At 47.0% G+C, this 23,946-nt stretch overlaps 2 protein-coding genes and 1 long non-coding RNA gene across 8 annotated transcripts in view; 2 read left to right on the top strand and 1 right to left on the bottom strand.

Moving 5' to 3' along the window:
• Positions 1-4,904, top strand: part of MICAL3 (microtubule associated monooxygenase, calponin and LIM domain containing 3) — a 186,173-nt gene extending 181,269 nt beyond the window's left edge. Inside the window, exon 45 of the mRNA XM_080391492.1 lies at positions 1-4,904. Coding sequence (XP_080247618.1) covers positions 1-185 — 185 coding nt within the window. The 3' untranslated portion in view covers positions 186-4,904.
• Positions 1,282-8,573, bottom strand: LOC308065488. The gene is made up of 2 exons (XR_013928794.1): positions 8,528-8,573; positions 1,282-7,905 (listed from the first exon to the last, which is right to left on the bottom strand). It is a non-coding gene; the product is annotated as an uncharacterized lncRNA (long non-coding RNA).
• BID (BH3 interacting domain death agonist) overlaps positions 8,533-23,946 on the top strand; it is a 23,126-nt gene continuing 7,712 nt past the window's right edge. Inside the window, exons 1-4 of one of the 6 annotated variants that reach the window (XM_080391529.1) lie at positions 8,558-8,661; positions 14,288-14,358; positions 21,764-21,906; positions 23,685-23,753. In XM_080391529.1, coding sequence (XP_080247655.1) covers positions 23,745-23,753 — 9 coding nt within the window. In that variant the 5' untranslated portion in view covers positions 8,558-8,661; positions 14,288-14,358; positions 21,764-21,906; positions 23,685-23,744. Of the gene's footprint in view, positions 8,662-9,303; positions 9,482-10,706; positions 10,843-14,287; positions 14,359-21,763; positions 21,907-23,684; positions 23,754-23,946 lie in introns of those variants that run through there. The other 5 variants (XM_080391524.1, XM_080391525.1, XM_080391526.1 and 2 more) reach the window with 5 other exon arrangements.

Below are 23,946 nucleotides of genomic sequence, written 5' to 3' on the forward strand. Positions count from 1 at the left end.
ATCATCTGAAGACAGATGAGGAGCTCTCAGAGGAGAAGAGGATCCTGAACGAGATGCTAGAAGTAGTGGAGCAGAGAGATTCTCTTGTGGCTCTTCTTGAGGAGCAACGGCTTCGAGAAAAAGAAGAAGACAAGGACCTGGAGGCAGTTATGCTTTCCAAAGGTTTTAGCTTGAACTGGTCCTGAGCTTAACACATTTACCTCTGCTGGTCTGTGTTGTCCAGTTGGCCTACCCTGAGTTCGCCAGAATTACATGGATAGGAAGATGTTGAAGGGGAAACCTCCAAAGGGTCCAATGGCATGCAGGGATTTGGTTTGAAGCACTCAGAAGCCTTTTGATAAGTGCGTTCGTTCCAGAAGCTTAAGTTTTACATGTTTGCAAGCCAAGTTGAAGATAAAGAGTTGAGACTGTGGAGTCTCCTTGAGGTCCTATACAATGGACCATATTTGTGCGTGTGTGGTAGGAGGGAGATGAGTAATCCATGTGTGGGGAAGGAGGTTAAGGGAAGAAGTGCCCTTAACTAAACTGGATTTATGGCAGTCCGTTCCTTTCCCGGTTTTACTACATCAGTTCTAATAGAAAGGAGGGAAGTGGTAACCCTCTCTGGAAAACCACAGCAGCCTGTAGCAGCCTGTATGGTGGAATCAGCTGTCCAAGAGAGCTCCAGAAGCCCAGGGCGACACCTTCTTTGATTTAGTCTTCCTCCCCACCAAAGAAACATGCAGTTGATCATTATGCATGGATATGAAGAAATATGAGACAGAGAAGATACTACTAGTATGTGTGATGGAACTCTCTGCCTCCTGGTTTTTAGAGAGAGGTGGGCATCAGAGGACACTCTCCCTATCATAGCCTCCTGAATCTTCATGTGAGGAAAAAAGGGGAGAAGAAGAGAGAGGGAAGATGCCCTCTGCTTTGCTACACACTGGAGAGACAGCTACTGCTCTGCTGGCCTTAGTCTTCACGGCCACGGCTCAGAGGCTGGTGGGCTTCCTTGTTCTGTTTTTGTTGTGACTGTTTTGACACTGGAAAATACTGACTGTGGGACAGTGGTAAGTGTGTGCTGGGGCGGGGGTGTTACCAGGTGGCATTCCCTGGCTGTTAGGCCCCTAAAAAGGAGAAGCCCTGAAGTGACCGAACCACCATTAAGACTTTTCAGTGTTTTATTTTTTTTCCTCTGTATTTTGTTTTTGCACATTGGAAACGAAGCTTAAGACCTGACTGGGCCCTCAGTCACTTTGACCCTTTTATGTCAATTAACTTATTTTTTTAATACTTGAAAGAAGATTCATTTTTGTATCTTTAGGAAAAAAATGGACAAGTCAAGTGATGGGTGTGTGTGCTTGCTGCATCCTACAACTTCCACTTCTAAATTACTGGACATTGTTACCTGTGGCTATTTATTAGTGTTCTTATTAATAATTCAATTGTTACACATATTTGATTATGGAGGAATTGTTCTGACTCTGTTAGAGAAAGACACTACTGCAGATTGGTCCCTGCTTCACAGCAAGGGCAACCTTTACTTACCCATGGATGCATCCTGCGTGAGGAGTTTTCCTTTATGGCAAAATTCTGAGCACTCACGAAGTTGTAAGAATCTATTTGTGTTCCTAGCATACTTTTCTTCTGCATCCCAGATACCCTCTGTTGGACTAATAAACCTATAATTTATTTAAATTTTACATTTTTATAACAAGCAAGCCAAAACTGTGAGGCAGAAATATCCCATGTCTCTCTTTCTCGTGGAAAGAGGGAACCCTCACACTCCTGAGATACAGCTAGAGGGACTTCCATGAAAACAAAAATAGCACATTTCCTGCTGCATCTGTTGGAAGAAGCTCCTTTTGGCTCAGCTAGTGAAGCTGCTGCTTTTCAGCCAGGAGAGTACTCATTGTAATTGTACGTTAACCAGTGAGCAGGATATGCATGAGCGGTTCAGCACCATTCACTGTTTGACGGATTCCCTGAACACACTATGTCCGTAACTTGTCCGGCAGAGCTGAAATAGCACTGTGCATTGGGTGTGCATCCCATTCTTAATGGGATGTGTTAAGAGGTTTTCCCCCCTTGGGATGCTGACCGTGTTCTTGTTAAAGAAGTACTAAGCCTCCTCCTCAATGTCTTTGAGAATGCGTCCCATTCCCAAGCATACTCATACAGCATACTGACTCTCGGCTTGAATTACGCTGTTGGAGCGTATCACCCAAGCAGGGCTGAGCATCCTTTAATTTTTTTGCCCCAGGACAGAAGTTAGCATGGTTTCTTGCTACCTCCTTCCAAGAGGTTATCTGTAAGCCAGGGTCTACGATTTGAATTCACCTCTGGCTCGGGAGCATACCTGGGCTGAGGAAGAGTGGGTAGGACTGTCCCCAGAGGTTCTGAGTGGTGCTGGTTAACTGTGGAAACATGTTTTTTCCGCCTCAGGTGTTTCCCCTTTATCCCCTGCTAAGGCATTACAACTTAAATCCAGATGATCACGAAACCAAGTCGACAGGCAGCTGCAGTGCTACTTCATAACTGCGCGTGTTAGCAAGTGGTACCTGCTGTACCAACCTCGCAGGGCGTGGGCTTACCAACAGGATGTCCGGCAAACAGAAACCCCCCATTTGCCAGTGCGGGGGCCAGCTGCACGAGTTGAACTGGCAACAGCAGTTTGCACAGTCTGCATTTGAGGGGCCAGTGGAAGCTGGAGAGGAGGAGGGGAGACGGGGAAGCTAGATACATCGTGTTGAACTGCCTTGTGCAGAGAATTGGCCTCAGTCCATTTTATAGTGCGCTAGGTATACGGACCACATCAAACTTCACAAAATATCATTGAATGTGAGCTGTAGAACAGAAAGAAATCCTGAAGAAGAAATACCAGATTACTACTTTCCCTTTCATGCTGGGGGATGCTGGCCCAATCTTTGCTATGCCGAAGAGTGGTATCACTTGAGGGTGTAATGCCCTACTGCACAGGAAAACCACGTATTCTAAACGTGAACTCTTTGGGTTATGCTGAAGGCCTCCAGCAGTGAGAGTGAAAATGAAGAGCTAACATCGCACACGCAAATTATTTGAAGATACGCGAAAGGGAATGTTAAAAGGCCTTTTTATATCAAAGTGGTTGTAAAAGGCACAACTTGTATTTGCTGTTCAGTTGCACTTTAAGAATATGACTTGCATATCAGATACTGGGTTTTTTTACTATCTGAGTATTTTTAATTCAAATTTTGTATTTTTAAAGCTGAAGAAGGCTCTTGTGACCACAAGATTCCTTATTTGTATCAGAATCCAAGTAGGATGTTCTAGCTCTTTGTGCTGCCCAGGTGGGTAGCAGCACATGACTTGGCCATGTGCATTCAATGACGTGTGTCCATTTTGCGTATGAGGGGAGCAAAAAGGCCCTCAGCTTCCAAGAAGTGGGCACCAAGGGCACCTGTCCTCATGTGACACGGTCCGTACCAGGGGTTGGCCGCTTCCTCGCTGCACTAGGTAGGAGGAGAGCCGAGCTTAGAACCTAACCTGTGCTCGTTTTGAAACGGGCACACTGAGGATGAGGCGAGCCCTTCAGTCCCCGGCAGGGAAGGGAGGGGGACCACCTCCTGGAAACACCCGGGAGGCAAATGGGGATGAGGGAGTGAGGACCGTCAAAAACAACTAATCTGCTGTTTTCACAGTAAAATTTTTTTTTTTAAGTGTTCTGTTCCTTTTAACCATGTTTTCATTAGAACTCACAAATGGCTGTAAAATCCTGAGCTTCAAAGAATTAATGTGTGCGGAGGTGACAAGATGTTTCAGCTCCAACTTCCATACATATTCCTTCTTTCAGTTAACCAATGCCCCATGGTCTCGCTAGGGCATGTTACAAACTGCGTTGCTGAACATACTTTAGAGCAAACCGCAAGTTTTAAAAGTCAGTCCTTTTCTCTATCAGTCTCTGCATTTTATGTAAATATTTGTTTGTATGTAAAGACACCAGTGGATCCTTGGGTTACCCCCACAGTCAAGAATCTGAGTTTTGTGCAATGCCTAGGCCTCTCTTAGAACACGGTGCTTGCATAGAGCTAGTCACCACATTTGTGTGCACTCTGGTGGTTTTTAGTATTTTTATACATCCTAATCCTGAACATTATTAATTATTATAAGTGGTCTAGACTGCATGATCTAGAGCAGCCAGCAGTTCCATTTTCTTTCCAGCTGTTCCTAAAATGTTCACAGCTACACCTTGTTTGGTTAACGTTCTTTTCAAATGAGTTTTCAATTAAGTGTTTACACCACACACCAGTGGATGAGAAAGGTGTTGCATTATAAAATCTCCTGTATACAAACTGAAAAGCCACAGTATGGCTTTATGGGAATTTCAGTCATCACCATCTGCAATAAAGAGAACTCTAAAGCATACTAAAAACCAGCCTGTATATAGTTCACAGAGAAAGAGGTTGCTGGGTCTCAACCGTTGCAAAATAACAGAGATTAAAAGCTCTCCAGAAGTTCCTGCTTTTGGATTGCGGGGAGTACTGCTATAGGCAGGGTAGCCAGGTAGATGAGGATGTTGCTGAAAGCAGATGTGAAGGGGAAAATGCCATGTTCTGATGGCATTGCAGTAATTTAAATACTCTGTGCGTGCATGCGTGTGTGTGTGGTCTAATCCAGGTGAAGGGATGTTCCCTTTAGTACGGAAGTGAACTCTGATATTCAGATTGTTCGAGGCTTTTACAGTTGGCATGTATGGAGTGTTAACAGAAAAGCGTATACCCGACCTGTAAAAAACCCCAATCTGTTCCAGCCTGTTTTCTTCTGTTTGGTTGTGTTTTATTGTTTGTTTTTATGCACAACTGCTTTGTTGGTGTTGAGTTTAGCACCTCAGATGGCCAACTGAACTAAAAAAAGAAAAAAATAAAGTCATTATTTTTTCTTTTTGTTGGTGGAGTTACTGTTTGTTTCCCTTGCATTCACTCCCATGGCTGATGATTAAAGAGGAAGCTGGAGCTGAGGGAAAGCGATCTTGAGACAAAAACCTCAGTGTTAAGAGGGTCCGACTTCGATTTTTCTTTTGCTGGAACACTCACAGCCCATCTTACCTGAGATACAAACAAATCGATCTTGATACAACCCAAATACATGGTTCCTCTCTCCACATTTTACATTGTTTCTTCAGCTTCTCTGTGAAGAGAAATTACAAGTAATGGCCCAGAAGGGCTGAGAGTAATGTAAATTGAATTGTAGGAACTAAGACTTCATTTCTGTAGCTGTAGCTCACTTTCTTAGCCTGCAGTCCTAGCGTGAACACCTGACAGTGGTATAGCAGCATTCAGTAAAATAAGGAATGAATGACATTTCTGTTTCTGTGCTGACTTTTTGTGTTGTTTTAAACCCCCACCACTCCATGCCCTGTCTCATCTGCACTGTGCCGGCTAAGGGATGTGGAGCTCCAGAGCTGTGCCCCTTGAACTGACTGGAAGGATTCAGAGGTTCAAGCTCACCAGCTCACGTGTCAAGACAAGGCATCTGGGTATCTCCTGTGTGAAAAGGGTCAGTGTTCAGCCCAAGTGGTGGGTGCTGGGTTCAGTAAACATCAGGAGCTTGATGCCCGAAGGAATGACACCCAGACAGCAGCACTGCTGTCACCGAGTAAACAGAAATCATAAGACTTCGTGCCTTTTTTTTTTTTTTTTTCAAAAGCAGAAAACACAGGAAGTTGTGGGAAATCCCAGGCAGGGGAAATCCCAAACGAGTCTTCTTTTCCTGCACCCAACCATTTTCAAAACAAAGGATAAACCCTAGTGTTTGTAACGTGGCTGGCGGTGGGGGGTGGGCCCCAGGGCCTGGAGGCTGGAGATAGCAGGCTGCGCACAGCTCGCGACTTCATTTCATCCGTGTAGCTCAGTAGGTCGGCACTTCTTGGAGGCCGTTTCAAACCATACACCTCTTCCTGTCCTTGTGGTCTCTTGCTTTCAGAGAGTAGTGGGAGAAAGCTGTGGTTAGCCAGGAGGGATCTCTCTGGTGTCAAAAGGCCAGTCCACAAGGATTTCTGTGATGCCAGAAGAGAAACGAATATATGGAAATTGACCGCTGGACTTGGAGACACAGGAGGTCAGCTCCCATCCGTAGCTCAGGAAGCCAGCCTTACAACACTTCATCACAGCTTTTAATTACACTGCAAACTTGTTAGCCCCTGATCTCAATTAGGGACCCAGAGGTTCTGCTATTTTATAAACTATGGATAGAACCACCAGTCTCCTAGGAGGCGTTTCTGTATTGCTCACTTTGGCAATGAGCTGCACCAGCCCTGGATGGAGGGCCTGTGGAGATGAGCAGGATCACACTCCCTGCACAGATTAGCTATGTGCGCGTAAGAAGTAACACCTGAAGAAGATCTCTTACAAAAAAGTCCCGCCTCAGGAGCCCAGCGTGCTGGCAGCTGCTTCTTTCAGTTTCCTTTGATGATGAGTAGCCTTCGGGAGCCTCCCACCCTTTCCCCACATGGTGTTTCATGCCCTCGAAGCTACCTCACCCAGCCTGCCTTGTTCCCCGTGACTCCTCCCCAGTTCTTCAGGTTCAGTGCCGAGGTAAGGAACAGCACAGTGGTTACTGAGGTGGAAGCGTGAACGTGCCCTTGGCTCTGAGGAGGAGCTCAGGAAGGAGGATGTCAATGGGTTCAACGCAGAGCCTCCTGGCCATAACATATTATGTTGTACAGCTGCTTGGCCTGGATAAAGACAACACATGTGACTTGTCAGGAAACATAACTAGGAGGAAGTCACGCCTAATGCTAAGATCAAAGAGCAGATGCAAAACCTGGCATTTTGGCTTCCCTCATGTTTGTTTTTGAAAAGTCCCCACCATGAGTGCTGGGACAGCTGCCTGCATTAGCAATTGCATTTTTAAGTCCTGTATATGGTAGAATGCAAACCTAATCTCGTAAGAATGCCACCGGGCTGCTCATCTCACCAGGAAAAGCATACTTGGAGGAGATTCAATTCAAGCAGGGGTCGAGTGCATCTTCCTCCTTTAAATCCTAAAGCATCAGTGGCAATTGAGAAAAGGCTCCTACAGGTGGTAATGGGTAAAAGCAACAGTGCTGTAACGTGGCTCCTCAGCTGCATCACAGATGGTATCATCCTGCCAGAGGGAAGGAGGGGGCCTCCTGCTTCATTTTATAGATATTACTCAATGGAAGCGATGAAGAGTTGCCTCCTTCCTTAGCCTGCATCCCTTTACACAGCATTCAGGATAAGGAAAGACAAAAAACCTGTCCAAACCAAGCTTTGGAAAAAGTACCATTTTCCCTTGGCATCTTTGCAACAGTCTAAGTGCCTGTGGACTGCAAGGGAGTGGATAAACGAGTATTTCCAAACTTGCTGAGTACGTGGTACTTTTCTGAATGTCTCAGACATAGGAATCACGTGGTTTCCTGTAAGTAAAAGATCACATCTCTTTTTTATTATTTACATTTTCTATACAAATACATAAAATAATCTATATTACTCAGATACCAAAAGCAAGCAAACAAAAAATAATGCCGATTTCTTCTGGACAGAAGGCAGAGTATGCATTTTGCCTACCTGTGGCTAGCAGTGCTGACTTTCCAAGATCAAGCTGAACAGTTTGAAAAAAAACAGAAACTTCTCTTCAATTCCTTGGAATTTACAAAAGTTGGCAGATACCTACGTGTCAATTTTCCCCCCCTACCTAGTTCCCAGCATGAAGCCACTTGCTGGGTTGACAAACACATGACTCAAACCTGAATCAGAATTAGTTTGGTCTTAATTTTGCAGAATCCCAGGAACTTTAAAAAGCACTCTGCCATCAGCCCCTTCCTGATTAAACACCCATGGTGTGCTCCGCGTAGCGAAACCAAGGCTGAAATCGGTACGGTGCCTCGGCATGTTAGGAAGAAGAAAGCACACAACAGGAAACCTGTATTAAATACAAAGTAAGAGAAACAAAACTACATTAAAACCGTAAGGCTGTTTAAATAAAAATTAGTTGAAGTGGAATGATACTAAACACATAAAACTATATTAAATGAATGAATATTTATGAATTTATGAATTATGAATAAATTAAATGAATATTTAATATTATTTTTGGCAGAGATGTAGCGGCTGTAAAATGGACACGAGGTTTCGGCCCAGCAGCACAAGGTCGGACGCTGGTCGAGCTCCAGAACAATCCTGCCAACGGCGGGGCCGGAGGCCCGGGGCCGCGTCACCCCCACGCTGAGGGGGCTGCGCCGGCGGGAGGGCGGCTCCGCTCGGGGAAAGCCCCGGCGCCAGCCGCCGGGAGCCACTTTCACGGCCGCGGCTGGCCCCGAGGAAGCGCGGGGCGGGCGGCCCGGCTCCGCCTTCCCCCGCGCCCGGCCCGTCACCCCGGGCAGCCCGCGGCCCGGCCCCGCCCCCCCGCCGGGGCAGCCCCGCACCCACCCCCCGGCGGCGGGGCCTCATCGCCTCAGGCCGCCTCCCGGGCTGGCCTCGGCCGGGCCGTTACCCCCCGTTACGTTACCCCCACCCCCGTTACGTTACCCCCCCCCGGCCGTTACCGCGCGCGGCCGTTGCCCGCGTGCCGCCGTTGCCCGCGCGCCGCCCCGAAGGGCCGGGGGGGCGGGGCCTGGCGCCGCTCAAATAGCGCGAGGGGAGGCAGCGCGCTCGCGCCGCCGGGCCCCGCTCCTGCTGGGTGAGTACGGCCCGCGCCGGCCCGGCGGCGGGAGCGCTTCGCGGGGCTGCGGGGCGGGGGCCGCGGAACCGCCGCCGCACCTGCTCCTTCCCTTCCCCTCGGCGGGGAGCGGGGAGGGAGCGAGCGAGCGAGCCCGGCGCTGCGAACGCCGCCGCCAGCCGGCCTGCGCTGGGGGGAGGGCAGGGCGGGAAGCCGGCGGGGTGAGCATCGCGGCGTTCCCCGGCGGGTCGGGCCCGCCCCGGTCCCTCCGGGACAGCGGCCCCCGCCTCGGGAAGGGGGGCCGGCGGGAGCGGGGGTTGGGGCGCCGCGGGGCCTGACTTGCCGGTTGCTTCTCGCAGCCCTCAGCCCGCCGGCGGGGCGAGCGGTCGGTGGCCCTGGGGGGGACGGGTTGCGGGAAACGTTCTGCGGGCCGCGACTGATGCGCTTCCCCCGGTCGGTTTTCACTGGCCGTATCTGACCTCGCTCTGCAGCCGCCCGCTTTTTCCTTGAACTTTGTTTCCCGCTCGCTCCCTCCATCTTCCGACAGCCCCGCCCGGCCGCGCTCCGCTGGTCACCGGTGCCCGCCCCCGCTGCCCTCCGCCCGGGGGGGCCGGGCCGCCGCTCTGCTGCTCGCTCTGGCCCGTCTTCGGCGTCACCCTCCGCCACCGTGTCTGTGTGTGTTGCAGACCGGGCTCCCTTCCGCACGGGCGGTATCCCGTAAACCGGGACAGACGCTCTCTTGCCTTGGCCCGCGTGGTAAAGCTGAGCGTGGAGTCATCGAGGTTGGAAAAGACCTTTAAGATTATCGAGCCCAGCCGTAAACCCGACGCTCTCGCCCTCGGTCTGTGGTGGCAGGTTTCAGCCTGGGGGATGTTTGCGGGGCAGGAGGGAGCAAGGGGTTAATCCCGTAGCGGCGGCTCCGCGGGACCCGTGCTTGCCTCGGCTTTCCGGCGGCAGGGGTGTGGGGGTGGCAGCGACGGCGAGAAAGCGGGCAGGGAAGGATTTCCGATAATGGTGTTATATAGTTCGTAGGAGAACCTGGTGACTGATAAAGATGAGTCACTTCGGTGTGTGCTCTTCTCCAGCCTCCTTCACCTTCCCACAGCTGTCGGTGTCCCTGGCCGCCGTGCAGGGGGTGACGGCCTTGGCTGCCTCGTTGTTCCCCGCGAGCAGCGGTCACGTCGCTGTGACCCGAGGGCGCAGTGTTCGTTCAGGGTGGCAGAAGCTGGGGCAGGAAGCTGCACAGCGTGCGAAGTGGAAAGAAACGGTGTGAGCAGGTCCCCTTCCCTAGAAAGGCGTTTCTCTGGTGCGTGTGGTCAGGTGATGGTCTCTGTACCTTGAAGGGACAGTGGCTCTGAAACTGGCAGGTTTTGGTGGTTGTTTTTTTTTTTTTTTTGGGGGGGGGGTGTCTTGTCTTCTGTTAATGCACAGTATTTTGTAGCTTTAACTAAAAAAAAAAAGGTAGAGGGCCTCAGAGTTACTTAAATCACTGAAGTCTTAGTCCAGAAAGTCCATACTTATTTTAGAAGTTGGCAGCTCTTCTTGATGTTTTTTGAGGTATGTGAGCCAAAGTCTTGCAGGATACTTGTTTTGTTATCTTTTCAAAATGATTGTGTTAGGTGGAAGAAGGAGCAAGGTGGTTTCCCAACAGGAAATTATTTTTAAGGTTTTTGGGTTGGGTTGGGTTTTTTTGGTAAAGGACTTTTTGCAAAAGTCCACTTGTGGGGAAGACTGGTGTTCTGTTGTAACTTTTTGTCACCGATCAGACTGAAACTGTTTTCACCTGCCCGTGGAAGTATAACATTTTTAAAGGTATTCATTAAAAAAGGGTGGGGTTTGTGCATTTTTCTCTCCTTTGCAACTTCTTTATGTAACAAGTTTAGTGCTGTACAGAGTCTTCTTTAGGTGTTGCAAAGCTATACTCGTGATATCCTCTGTGCTGTTGGTGTTATGCAAAAACACCTGGGGAATGCATTGTATAAAAAGAGGCATTCTAGCACTTTGTTAACTTGCTTGAATTTCTGCAACCTATCTCTTGCCATTTTCCTGTCTTTTTAGATTTCTAGATCTCTTGTCTGTCGTTACAAATAACTGCCTGGCAGGGTTTAGGGTCCAGCTGAGGCAAAAAATGTCCATTGTGTATGTGCAGTGTGTAATACCTGACTGTGAGCCTGCTGGATAAGCTGCCCTGTACTAAGAAAGGTGGGTGTGAAAATCTCCCCTTCTTACTTGGCTGCGTCTTGTTTGCATTTGGTGACGTCTGCTGAATTTAGGAAGAAAAAATAAGACTGATTTTTTTGGTTAGGTGGTTTTGTTGAGTTCCTGCCCTTCCAATTTCTTACAGCCACAGGAGGCCAGCTGGCGCTAGTACCGCTGAGACCATGAGTTCAGCTCAGTTTCTCGCTGTGCATGTTCAGCAGAACAGTGTGCTTGAGTTCCACCAGTGCTGCCTGTGCAAACCTGGAGTTTCTCCTCTTGGGGATTAAGTATACTTGTACCCAGCACTATGACACTGCACCTTTGGATAAATGTGAGGGCCTTGTAAAGGTGCTTAGTGTGGCCTTTTATTTCTGTTAGGTCCCAAAACATTAAGAGCTGTGATACATAATTAGGGGGAGGCTGGTGTGTATTTTCACTGAGTGCTTTCACCTGGAGTCAGTTATGCTATGTTGTTTCCGTGTATTGTGTTTTTCTTGTGTAACAGGATGGAAGGAGTTGGAGGAGCTGACAGATCAAACAGATTTTTTTTCTTGTAATAGCATGAAAATGTTTAATTTGGAAGCAGACAGGCACATAAATCTAGTGACTGCCACCTTTGGAGACCTTCCTGGAGTGGCCTGGCATTCAGAAATTACAGCTTCCCTTACATCCCACTGAATGGGGCAGTAGGGACATAATAACCACTAAAAAGTGTATATGCTCAGTGCAAAGACTGCTGGTGTAACTGTGGAGGAGCAGCTATGAGGTGTTGGCTCCTTGATGAAGCAGCTGCTGCGACCACTGGGTATGAATGAACTAACAAGCAGTAGGGGGTAGGTCTGGGGTTTTTTTCTACTTGAGGGAATTGAGAGCAGATGAGCAGGTTTCATTTCCATGCAATTCTTTGACTAGTGAAAAAGCAGAATTTACCAGCAAATCTGGTATTTCTTTGCAAAGCACCTTCCTCTGGTTTTCTCTTAGCATACTGTGGCTGAAATTATCTTCATATCTGTGTGCTGTGCAAAGCAAAGTATATGAAAATATTTCTAATTAGGGAGTTGAAATTAAAGCTTGGCTAAAGGAGCAGATTTCTGCTTGAAGTATGATCCCCTGTTGTTTTGGATGTCTTATCTTGGGGTTGGAGGCAGTTGCAGGGGGCTGGGTTCAGCTTGAATTAAAATAAGCAGCAATGAGTATAGTTGGTCCCTTTCCCAGAGGTTTTTTCTTTTCACCCAGCTCAGAGAAGGATAGGGAAAGGAGGGGTAAAATGTAACATTCATTTTTACAAGTCATGCAGAGTGTCCAGCCTCGATCTTTAGGTTTGAAAGCAATCTGTTAAGCTTCTGTGATTGCCTTGATTGGTACCAGATGTCTGTAGTGAACCATGTCCTGGCATCCTGCTGTTGCCTCACCTATTGAACAGGACCCCGTAGCTGCCATCAGTGTGCGTTAGACACCTCCTTATACCTGGATGAGATGGCATGCATTGCTTCCTACACGATTTTTGAAGCAATTGCTCAAGCATAGAGCATAGTGCTGTGTTGGTGTCTTTTGCATCCTTTGCAACAGCTGTTCTAAGAATCTTTCAATCGCATCCCCTTTAGTAGCCCTTTAGCTTAGTGTTGCTAGTATTGCCTTGTCTGCTTAGTAACTTCTGTTCTTGATCCATTCTGCTGGCTCTCCTGTTTCTTCACACCAATATGGTACTGCGTGGAGGTGCCTTAGTGGGCTTTGGTTGGACTGTCCTTGATGGTGAACATGAGGAAAGGGCTGTACACCTCAGTGCATCCTCAGAATGCTGCTCTGTATCACAAGAGGACTGTCATTTGGCTTTAAACTCCTACCTCAGTATTTTGCTCACCACTTTCCTTTAAAATCTCAGAGCTTTTATTCAGCTTCACTGAAGGTATGAGCAGGGGAATTGGATTGTGTGTGCAATCATTGCATACATGGATGTTGAATTTAAGTGTCTGCAAACCATCTGTATTTCCTGATAAAACACTGTGACCTTTGATCAGTTCCTAGTATGCTCTTGCTGCAGTTCATAGTGAATGGGCAATACGCAGGTGTTTCTGACGTATTGGGCTATTTCTTTCATTTCATTTAAAGGAGAAAATATGTACTTCGGTCCTGGTAGTTTACTGTAATTGTTGTTATACCCTTAGATTAACAGGCATACAAAACAAATCCCCTTAGATCAGCTGGTTGTTTAATTTCGGTTTTATATTCGCTTCTTGGGATTTAGTGTTAATCTGTGTTTCCTCATTAGCTAAAACTGAAAGTGAAATGGTTTGCATTATTTCATGCAGGGTCGTGTATTTTCGTAAAATCGATGCTTTCTCACTGTGCTTTTGGACTTTACAGCTAGAGAGGCTGGAGCAGTGCTGAGTGGAGGAGTGATGAAGAGTGCTGGGGCATCTTGTGTAACTGCATCCATTTGCCTGGACAGTAGGAAATGTGTGCTCCTGGAGGCAGCTGTTCTGCAGTTCTGCTAATCACAGCTTCCAAATGGCTCCTGCTGAGTTTCTGTGAAAGAGAATGTTTTCTTAGCCATCTATCATTGTGCTAAAGGTGTTTAAAAGAGATGATGCTTTCTTTTGTGCTCACAAGTTTGAGGCACTGCTGTCAAAACCCTTTGATCAGGGCTGTAAATGCTGTTTTGAGTTGCCAGCCTGGTTTGATACACAACTTCCTCTGAGGTTCCTGAGGATGTCTAGGCTCCTGTCTTGAGAAATTCCTTCAAGGTGGTTTTTGTTTTGATTTGTGTTTTGGGTTTTTTTCCACAGGCTTCATCAGTTTAATTATCATGGTGGTAGTAAGAGGTTGTAATGCAACACAGTGGGAGAGAATTCTCCTAAGGGCCAGCATGTTCAGTGTTATCAAAGGACCAGTGTCAGGCTTTTCTTCTGGGGATTGTCTCTTTGGCTGTCTGTACCGGTACATGGTTGTTACATAAATGTAAGGAATGGAAGATATTTTTATAGCTATGATACACCTCCTGTTTTGGAGGAAGGAAACCCATTTAAAATTCACTTTCATGTTCTGGAGAATCTGTTGAATATTGAGAGAGGTTGTGTATGCTCTCAGAGCAGATAAACATGCAGCTGTGAAGATTTGTCTTTTTCCATCAATGCTTTAAGTCTTTTCTTTATAGTGAGTGTTCCAAGTCCGATGAGGTAAACAGGCTCCACTAAAATAATTCTGGAGAGTACCAGCTGTAAAAATCGTCTTGAAAGTAAATTGTTCTGTGCACCAAGCTGTAGCTCTGTGCCTGCCATCCTGACTGTGTCACCATACTTGTCTTAAGCAGGGAGCTTTTGATCAGGTTCTCTTAGGTGTATTGCTCCTTGGATGTGTAGTCTCAAATGACCTATGCTGATGCAGTATTTAAACTTCACGTTGTGAGCATCTTTATAGCTTCTTTTTTTTTCTTTTTTTTTGTCTCCAGAAAGCAGTGCAGATATTCCTGATACTTACAAGTCTGGAAGAGGAGTTCTTGTCTAGTCGTACAGCCTGAAGGTAACCAAAGGCAAAGGGAATGCTACTGTTAGTGGCCACCTGTGTCTGTACAGCCATCTTTTACATTTTTTATTGTTTTTGATGAGTTTTATACTTTGCTTGTTTAACTTGCCAGTCAGGCAAAGGAAAGAGAATTAAATTCTTCTTTATTGTTGGTATCAGCCATGAAATGCCTCGAAGTTGCAATATGAAGTGGTATTCCTGATTTTCTGACTGTGCTCAGGCTGGCACATAACAGTAGTGCATGGGTTTAAAAGTAAAATAAGGATAGTCCTGTCCTCTAGGTGGCATGACAGTTACTGTATCCAGTCCCACTTTCTGATGTCTTGTTTGGCAGCTCTTGTCAGAGCCTGTCCAAGTGGCACCTGCATTTGTGAGAGGCCAAGTGATAAGAGACTGTCATCTGTGCCCCAGGGACTGAACACTTTGTTGCTTCTCCACTGTAAAAGCATGCCAGAGTACAAGTGTCCAGTGCTGATGCCCCAGCAGCGGCATCTTCTAAATTTGGATGCAAGTTTTGTATTTGTTTGACTTGACACTGTCACTTGCACATCACCAGTGATAACTGGAGTTTGTTCCAGTGCCCACCACTTACCAGCACTACTGAGGAGCTCCCTGCTCCCACTGTGGCCTTCCTTTGTAATGTCAGAAGACTGGAATTATGATTCCTCAGTCATTTCCAAGAGGCAAACAGTAAGCACAGCTTGAACGTGCCCTGTGACATTATTGCAGGGTTGTGTTGCAGCTACTGGGCTGATAGTTGGACTTGTGAACACAGAGCTGACCCTGTAAAGATCAGTAATCTTATGTGGGTGATTGTGTCTTTTCATCAGGGTTTGCTCTGCTTCCTCCTACCAGGTCCTTAGGAAAGGTAGAAGTATTTTCGTCATGTTCATGAGGAGATGAAATGCAGGGCAGGTTTGCCTGACTGGAGTTACTTTGCTCAACACCAGAGGGAAAAAACTAAGCTCAATCCCAGATCAAAAAAAACCCACCTGCATTGGCAGTCAGGATCCAAATCTTGCCTCTTCCTCTTAGGTGTGGCCATGCCCAGAATATGGAGATGTGCAAATTCCATTTGGGTCTAGCTGCAGTTAGCTGAATCCAAATCTCAGCTCCAAGCTTTGGGGCAATTTGAGCTGCAGGGTTTCTTCTGACTCAGTTTCAATGTAGCTTTATCTGTAGGCTGGCTTCTGAAGAATACTGAACAGTACTGCCTCCATCACTGATCTGATATAGAAACCACAATAATCAGAAGTTCCTGCCTACCTTTTGTTTGAGGAGAGTTAGTAGTGTGGCAGTGTTCCTTCTTATTCATTGATGTGCTGCATAGGGGCTGGGCAACAACATTCTCAGCCAAATGAAAATAAAGGTTGATGAGGAAGTTCTTTTTCCTTCTAAGAAGTCAAAGTACTGTCCTGATAACTAGAAGATTGCTGCAATTCATGTTGTCATGAAGAGTAATGTGAAACAGTGGCAGACCTTGGAGCTGAAATAAATCCCTTTAAAAAAAGGCCAATCGAAACCTTCTTTTCGAAACTGTCTCTAAAGCCTTTCTTTCAAAAAGGAAGATAAAGCCCCATCAAAAAAACTGTGCAATGTATTTCTAAGTCAAAATACACAGCTGAGAGTATTCAGCATTCAGGCTGAGGTGTTCCCTCTGTACTAAGGCAGCATAAAGAATCAAAGGTAAAAATGATCCAGCGAAGGCGGCAGTTGGACAAGCATCCATTGGTGTTGGGTCTTTGTGCTCTATTTAGAGTTTCAGTGCCACTGAATACTGGAAGATAAATATACACTGAAACTACCGAGCAGGAACATTCAGCACGTTTCAATGTATTTTTTTAAATCAAAGGTTTAAAATCCCTTGCTGGAGTGACTGGTAGTGGCATTATTTGCATCTTAAAGGAGGGTGCTATCTTGAAAGGAAGAGAAACAAAAGCTGACTGCCTCAAGCGATCAGCAGTTGTGCTTGAGAGTAGCAGGAGAGGTGGGTTTGAGCAGTCTAGTGGATCCTGGCTGCAGGGTATCTTTCCTAAGAGTTTAGCAAATAAATCACAAGTGACTGGGGGATGGGGTCTGTCCTGTGCTGGGCCACAGACCTGCCGGCATCTCAGTGTTCTGCCCGCTGCTTGTCAGTTTTACTGCTTCCAACATGATACTGTTGGAGTTGTAGCTTCCCTTGGAGACAAATGCATGGAAAATGCCTGTGGTTGGGAAGCTGTGTTCCCTGTGGTGGGGAAAGTCCTGAGAAACTCGAAGTCATTAGCTTTGGTATTAATCACTTCGGTTTTGCAGTAGCATGTGTATGTGCATCCATAAATGCACAAAGGGGCTTGTTCAGCCTGTCCTTCATCTGGCTAATGTATCACACTGTCTGTTTCCCCACCACCCTGCTTTTCTTTCCAAAGCCTAGAATCAAATTCTAGTTTAGGAGGACAGTGGGTCTCGGGTGAGGAAAGCCTTGGCGCCTTCTAAGCACTGTCACAGGCTGCCGTATCCTTTGCAGGCAGAGTAGTGATGGGGACAGGCTTTCTGTGCTTATGACAACCCCTATTCATCTCAGCACAGCTTAGCAGTTCAACAGGCTCTCTTCCTTTTTGTTTCTGCCTCCTGCCAAGTTGTCAGAGTTATGTGTGGAACTGCCATGGGAGTAGTCAGGTTTCTTCCATAGCTAGAGAAATGAGGAAAAGCTCTGGTTTTTGCTGGTAGTAGGGCTGTTTAGTTCCCGTTGGATTTATGGGCTAGAAATTGAGTGTGGCAGGGTGATGGGGACTCCTCGGGGGACTTTGGGCTATATTATGTAGGATTTGCTTATGCTGTCATGAGTTGAAGTGCTATGGGCAGCAGTGTGGCACAGCTTAGGCACATCCTTCCTCAAATAAGGAACTTCTTAAGTCTGCGGTGCTGTTATCTTCGTTTCTCTTCCTCACTTTCTAGTAATGGCTGGTTACGTAAAGTGGTTGTGCCTGTGGCAGGTTTTCAGGAAGACTGTGAAACTGAGTGGTTGTGGATTTAAAATGTCAGGTCATATCAAGTGCCTTAGTTTCCCTACCTGTAAAATTATGCCTTCTTCTAGAAAAGAGCTCTGCAACTCAGCAATGGAATATTTGCCTACGAGACAGGTAAAAGCCACCAGGTCTAGGAAGGGACAAATAGGCACCATTTCATTTCTTCCAAGAATGATGTCATCCTGACTGCCAAAAATAAAGTTCTTATCTTTCAGCTGCCAGGCAGAGGAAATAGAAAAGGCTTCAATCCTATGCACTTTCTTGGTGACTGATGCTTTATTGCAGTTTCTGCTTTGAAGGCTTTAATTGATTTCTAACTCAAATGTGAGACATAAAGGTAAATATCTTGACAACTCAGACAACAGGTCCATTGACTGATAGTGTCTCTGTCCAGGTGTTTGTATGGGACTTGTCTCGGAATCCAGACAAGTTGTTAAAGGAGTCAGCCCTACAGGCATGTGCCTTTGCTGCTGGAAAGAGTATGTTTTCATAACCAGACAGTGTCCGATACAGCTGAGAATAGCAACTCACAGGCTGAGCTGTGAGGAGAGGTGGTGGTAAGCAGAGGCATTATTTGTGGTGGGGTGGATTCTTTTCTGAGCAGTCTTGAAGACATAGTGGAAGTGTGAAGAGGGGACGAAAGCTGATTTGTAGGGTGGCTTAGCACTGTTGTTGTAGGGATTCTGGGACCTACTGTTGTTCACAGCAGCCTTGAGCATTATTGAGAGTTCCTCTAACAGTAGTATATGCTGCCAGCTGATTCTCGCTGGTGTGTGTGGAGCTGCTGGTGATGTGCTTGCAGTGTCTGGAGGTACAGCAGAACCCCACCCTGTTTTTTAGAGCTGGTGAAATCTTGCATGCTTTGCAGCTGTACTGTTTCCATGTGTAGCTCTGTACCTGGGAAGATAAAACGTGTGCTTGCAGCATTTGCTCTTGAATTATGCAGTATGTGGCGGTGGTATGGCAGGGAGAACTTAGTTTGGTCTCTCCAGCACGACTATGGCCAGTGTTGCCTCTTTGCCCAAGATGGTGTGGCACCATCAGCAAGGGTGCTGGGGGAAGCGTGGTACAGTAAGAGCCTTTTCCCTTTACTTATGCCTCCCAGAACTGCAGGAGGTAGTTCAGTGATGTGGGAGGAGGTGCAGGTGTGGAAGAGAGCCGTGGAGTGCAGACTGTCTTGCAGTCCTGCCTGTCCCTCTTTTCCACCCTGCAAACTTGCCATGCCACTTCTCCTTAAAGCCTGGAGTCAGGGGATTCTGGCCCTGCCTGCTGCTGCCTCTACTGTTGCCACCCCTCACTGGTAGGCACAGCTGGGAACAGCTGCACTGATGAGTTCCTTTTAAGATTTAAAGACTAATACAACTTGAGGATGAGAAGGAGAAACAGAAGACGGGACACCAGAGCTGAAGGGACTGGTGTTGCTGGAGGAGAGCAGTATGCACCATCCCTTGGGATATACTCGGCCCCATCTAAAGAATTGTGATTGCCTTGGAGGCTTGCTTTGAGGGAAGCGTCCACAGAATTCTCTTGTTAAAATTGGCACGTGGGTGGAATGAGGTCTTTAGTTCTGTGTTGACAAGCGGCTGGTGGATGTGCTCCTCTGACTGTAGTTAATGTTTACTTAACATATGCTTCTCCAGTCTTTCATCCCAACACAGTGTTGAGTTGGAATGGACATGCCCCACACTGGCTATTCAGAGCTGATTTAAGGGTCCTAAACTTGTCCTTAAAATAGCCCCTCCACTTCTTTTCTGAGGAAGATGGTAAGAACCGATTCAAAAAGCTGGTTGTAGTCTTATCTGTTGAATACTTCAAGGCATCTAGTGGTTTTTCAGATGTGGCTGTTAACACATCAAGCTCATTTGTCTGAGTGAATTGAAAGTGTGAAAGGGAATAATGCATTAAAATTAATTGGTATCTAATGCTTTTTAAAATCATACTCCATAAAACTCATTCCAAGACTTTCAGCAGGCCTAAAGCAACCTTAGCAAATGGTCTAGTTAGAATCTGAATCTGAATGCAGATAGTGTTTGTAGCAATTATCTCCCTCTTTTCTCATTCTCCAACTAAATATTCTTTTCACTCAATATACATTTTCTTTTGTAACTCTTTCCATCCACGAGAAAAGGTCTTATCCTGGTAGTGTTAGATTCAGATTTCCAAAGTCTTAATGATTAAAAAATTCAGGTGACATCAGCAGGTGACTTGATTGGGGCTTGCTCTCTAGGGGTCTATTTGTTTAAAATTCTGTTAAGGAATTTGACTTCTCAGGAGGAACTTTGTGACTATCCAAGCCACTTGCATTGATTTTAAGGAATTGTCTAAAACCTGAGGTTTCTGGAATTTTGCCTTGTATTGTAGTAGCAGGGAGCCATTTTGTAGTGTGGGATAAATCCTTTTCCCTGTTCTTTGGTGTGGTTTTGACCACCCAAGCAGAGCTTTGTATTAGCCAAGGACTGGAACCCTTCAGGGACTTTCATTGCCTCAGTGGTGAGTGTCTGATTCAAGGAATTTAGTTCACGAAATTCTCAACTTCAAGCCTCTTTGTCTTAATTTTTTACTATATAAGTACTTCGGAGTGTGGTGAATTTTATTGTTGTTCTTTTTTGTCTTATCTCTGCTCATGTGCCAGAGTGAACAAACTTGCAATCTGCAGCTGTGATGGGTGATATTTTTTTTAACGTCTCTAATTCTATGGACTTGCCTGGGGAGTGTCTAACTTGACATAGAACTGAGATGATCCCCTGAGGGGAAGAACCCCCATGAGTACGTGGGTCTCTTCCCCCTGCACACCCGTTAACATCTCTGGGTGCGGCAGGAACCCTGGCGGGGTAGGGGCTGCACAGCCCCTTTCTGGTTTTCAGAGGCTCTTGTTGAGGTGTTTTACCTGTGCAGCACTCGGGGAGGACCTTCCTGCCATAACCAACATATAAGATTCTGCCGCTTTTTGAAAAGCATAAGCGCTTTCGAAACAGCATTAGGTCTGTAGAGACAGATCCAGGCACCTTTCATGCACATCTCCAGGAACTGATGTGAGGAGCATGCACAAGCAGGGTCAAGTTCCTCTTAAGAGCTTCTAGTCGGCATAGTAAGCTGGTGTGGGTGATGTGGTTGCAGAGCCTTGTGCCAAGCTGCTATGCCCTGCCTTTCTGGGCTTAGCTGTATAGGCAAGCCCGGAACAGATCTGGATCTCTGTTTGACTTGTATTTTCTGATACAGGAACGGAATAGCTTGCCTCTTTTCCTTCCTGGACTGACGTGGTCTGTGCATCTTCTTTTAAAGCAGGGAGTGGGAAAAGACAATAGTGCATTTCTTTTTTTTTTGTTGCCTTTTTTGTGAGTGTTTGGATAAATGAGTTTCCTGGCAGTGTGAAAGTAGGACAAAAAATGTAGGGAATCTGGATTTTAAAGCCTCAGTCTGAGCTTTCCTTGGAAAGATGTGGCAGGTGGTAAATCCCCCCAAGGAAGGATTTCTGCTTTTTTGATTTCTGCTCCATCCTCTTGTGTAAGAAAGATTGCATTGGTCCCTCTGCAAGCTGATGTTTTATTTAGTCTGTTTATTGCCACCTGACTGCTCAGCTTGCCCTCCAGCAATTTACTGGAATTCTCATCAATGAAGAAATGGGTAACCCTAGCACAGTTTGGCTAGCTTTGGGTGGAAGAGGCTTTGCTGTAAAGTTTTTGCAAGTGAGAATTCTCTTTAGTGCTACTCAGCTAGTTTCACCAGCACATCTGGCCACTTGTGTGCGACTTGCAGTTGTAGTGACTTGTGTTGCATCGCACTTCTGCCAGAACTGTAGAAGAACATCTGCCCCTCTGTATGTAGTGTGGTGTGAGCAGAGGATGGTGCAACTTCTTGCATCTTGAAAGACGGGGAGATTTGTTCAGCCTGTGCTCGAGTTAGTCAGCTGGCTGTTACCAGCCAAATGAGCCAGCATGGGTTAATCTGACCAGCTGTAGAGTGCTGCTGTGGTCCTGCATGAAGCTTTTGGCATAGACTAGAGCTGGGTGAGGATGGCAACACTGATAGAGGCCAAGAAGATTGCTGTGGTGAATGTGAGTTTCAAGGCAAATGGGATGTGGCAGCTGAGGCTCAGTACTACTTCAGCCTTCCTGCAGTCGAAGCCGTGATGGCTTAGGACGTGGTGCTTAACTGAGCAGGAGTTAGTATCGGAGAATATCCACTGTTACTAGTTGTAACATGAACACCTTGGGCTTGGGCTGAATTATGTTGAATTGAAAATAAATGTTATCTATAAAACCAAAATACGTGAGTTGAGGCTTTGCCTAGCCTACAGAAATGTCGCTTGTGTGGACAGCTCCTGGGGAATTTGAACAAAGCTAAGGTCCTGCCACAGACTGAATGCTAAATCGCCACTTTCCTCTTAATCTCAGGCATTCTGTCTCAAGTTCTCCAACCTGAATTAACATCTGGCTCTTCAGCAAAGTCAAGCCAAGGAGAAGGGTCACCCTGACCTGTTTCAGGTCCCAGAGAAGAGGGAGGACCGCACTCTCCCCGGCCAGAACTCCCTTTAAAGGTGAGTAGCAGCAATAGGGATTTGAATGGAATAAAGAAAAATGCAAAGCAGTAAAGGCTAAGCCTGTGTTTTAAGAGGCTGTTAGTCTATTGCAGGGGTCCTCAAACTTTTTAACCAGGGGGCCGGCGCGCGGATGCAGTGGCAGGCAGCCATCTGCGGCTGCTTGGTTTCCCCCCCAACCCCTGGCGGGGGGGGGGGGGGGGGGCGCGGGGGCTGTAAATACTGGGGGCCGGATTGAGGACCCTGGGGGGCTGTATCCAGCCTGTGGGCTGTAGTTCGAGGACCCCTGGTCTATTGTAACAACTAAATGAAAAATAAGCTTATGGTTAAGAGGCTGCCTGTGGGCTGTTGAGAATATGTTTCGGTCTTAGGGGCTTCTAAGAGCCTTTGAAAAGTTGGGAAATTCATTATCTCTCTAAATTATTACTGTGGTTTCCTTCAGAGTTTGTATTAATTTCTGTTCTCACTTCCTCTTTTCCACCAGCATGCTTAGTTATTTAAAACACAGTTGTGAGGGGTTGTTACTATGAAATAGGATCTTTCATTGCTAGCCAGGTCTTTGGTGGTTGCAGGCCATCTGGTTGGGCTCCTTGGCACTTTCACCCCGTTTTTGATGAGAGGGTACCTGTGTAGCAGCCAGACTATTGCCCTGGGTGAAGGCCTGGTGGGAAGGTAGTGCCCACTTTCAGCCAGGCCCTGCTCATCAAGAGCTGAAGCCAGTTTGCACCAGAGACTTCTGTGTGCAGTTGTGGGACTGTTGCATCTGAGGCAGCAAATGCAGGATTCCCAAACAGGATTCCTGTCCTCCCTGCTTTGGCATTTGCTAGGTGGGTAGCCTTGAGTTATCTGCACAGCAAGTGCAAATCTTGCACCTTTCTTGCTCTGGGGCTTCCTGTACCAGATGTGACTGCTTCAGCTGCTGGTCTGGCCTGCCCGAATGAGGAGGGAGCACTGTGCTCCTTACCAGCTGCTCTTGGTGGGTGAGAGGCCACCTCCTGTGCCATGCTCTCTGGCCTCCCTGCATGCCTGTTCCCTTGGGCACTGCCCAGCCACAAGGCAGGCTGTGGGTTGTCGGCCCTGAGCATGCACCTTGGGGGCAGAGGAGCTTGTGACCTGGGTCCTGTTTTTTCCCTTCTTCCTAGTAGGGCTCCCTGGAGGCTTAATGGATTAGTGTTCATGTAACTAGAAGCCTTTGATGACGCTTGGTGCAACCTTCTCTGTCCCTAGGTGTTTGCTGGGGAAATATTGAAATAACCTGAGTATGCACGTGTACCTCTGCATGGGTGTCAGGGTAGGCAACCTTAAAGTCCTGCAGATGTGTAGCACTGTCAGCTGGGTGTTTCACTTCAGAACATGCTGCTGTGCATGCAGACCCAAGCAGCTTACCTGCTCTCAGTAGATACTGAGGAACTCCCCTGTGATTACACTGCTTTGTGTTCCAGCCTCGGCACTATGAAGTCTTGTCCCTCCCTTCCCCATCACCACCTCTTGGCTTTAAAGATACGTTGCTCTGCTGTCTTTCATGCATCTGTGACAGGAAGGAGTTTGATGCCCCTCATTCATGTGAATAGGGCCCTTCTTGCTGGGACACTTGTGGTTTTCTCAGCCTTTGTTTATGACTGACTGTGTGGTGGGCAGCCCTGTCCAGAAATATGGATATGCATTACTAGAAAGGTCATTTTCTATGAGATGTGGTCAGACCCATGAACATTGCTGCAAGATGTGGGTTTACAGGAAATTTTTTTCCTTTCACCCTTTTCTTTCTTACTGTTTTGCAGGGCGAGGACTTCTGGTCTGAAGCAGAGGGTGACAAGAGGTGCTCTGTCTCTGAATCCATCATGGAACAGGTTAGGTTCAAACATGACTGAAGTCAGGGGTTCACAGTGACCAGTTCTCTTGTGCACTTGTTCTGAGATACCTCAAAGGGGATAAGTCTCAGAGTCCTGGCTCGTGTCCTCCTTTTTTCCCTCAGAGCTCGGGCAGGAGCCCTGACACTGCTCTGGATAGAGAAGTGGATGGAACCACTTAATTGGCAAGCTG

Source organism: Falco punctatus, assembly GCF_963210335.1.
Source record: "Falco punctatus genome assembly, chromosome: 6".
Taxonomy (NCBI): Eukaryota; Metazoa; Chordata; class Aves; order Falconiformes; family Falconidae; genus Falco; species Falco punctatus.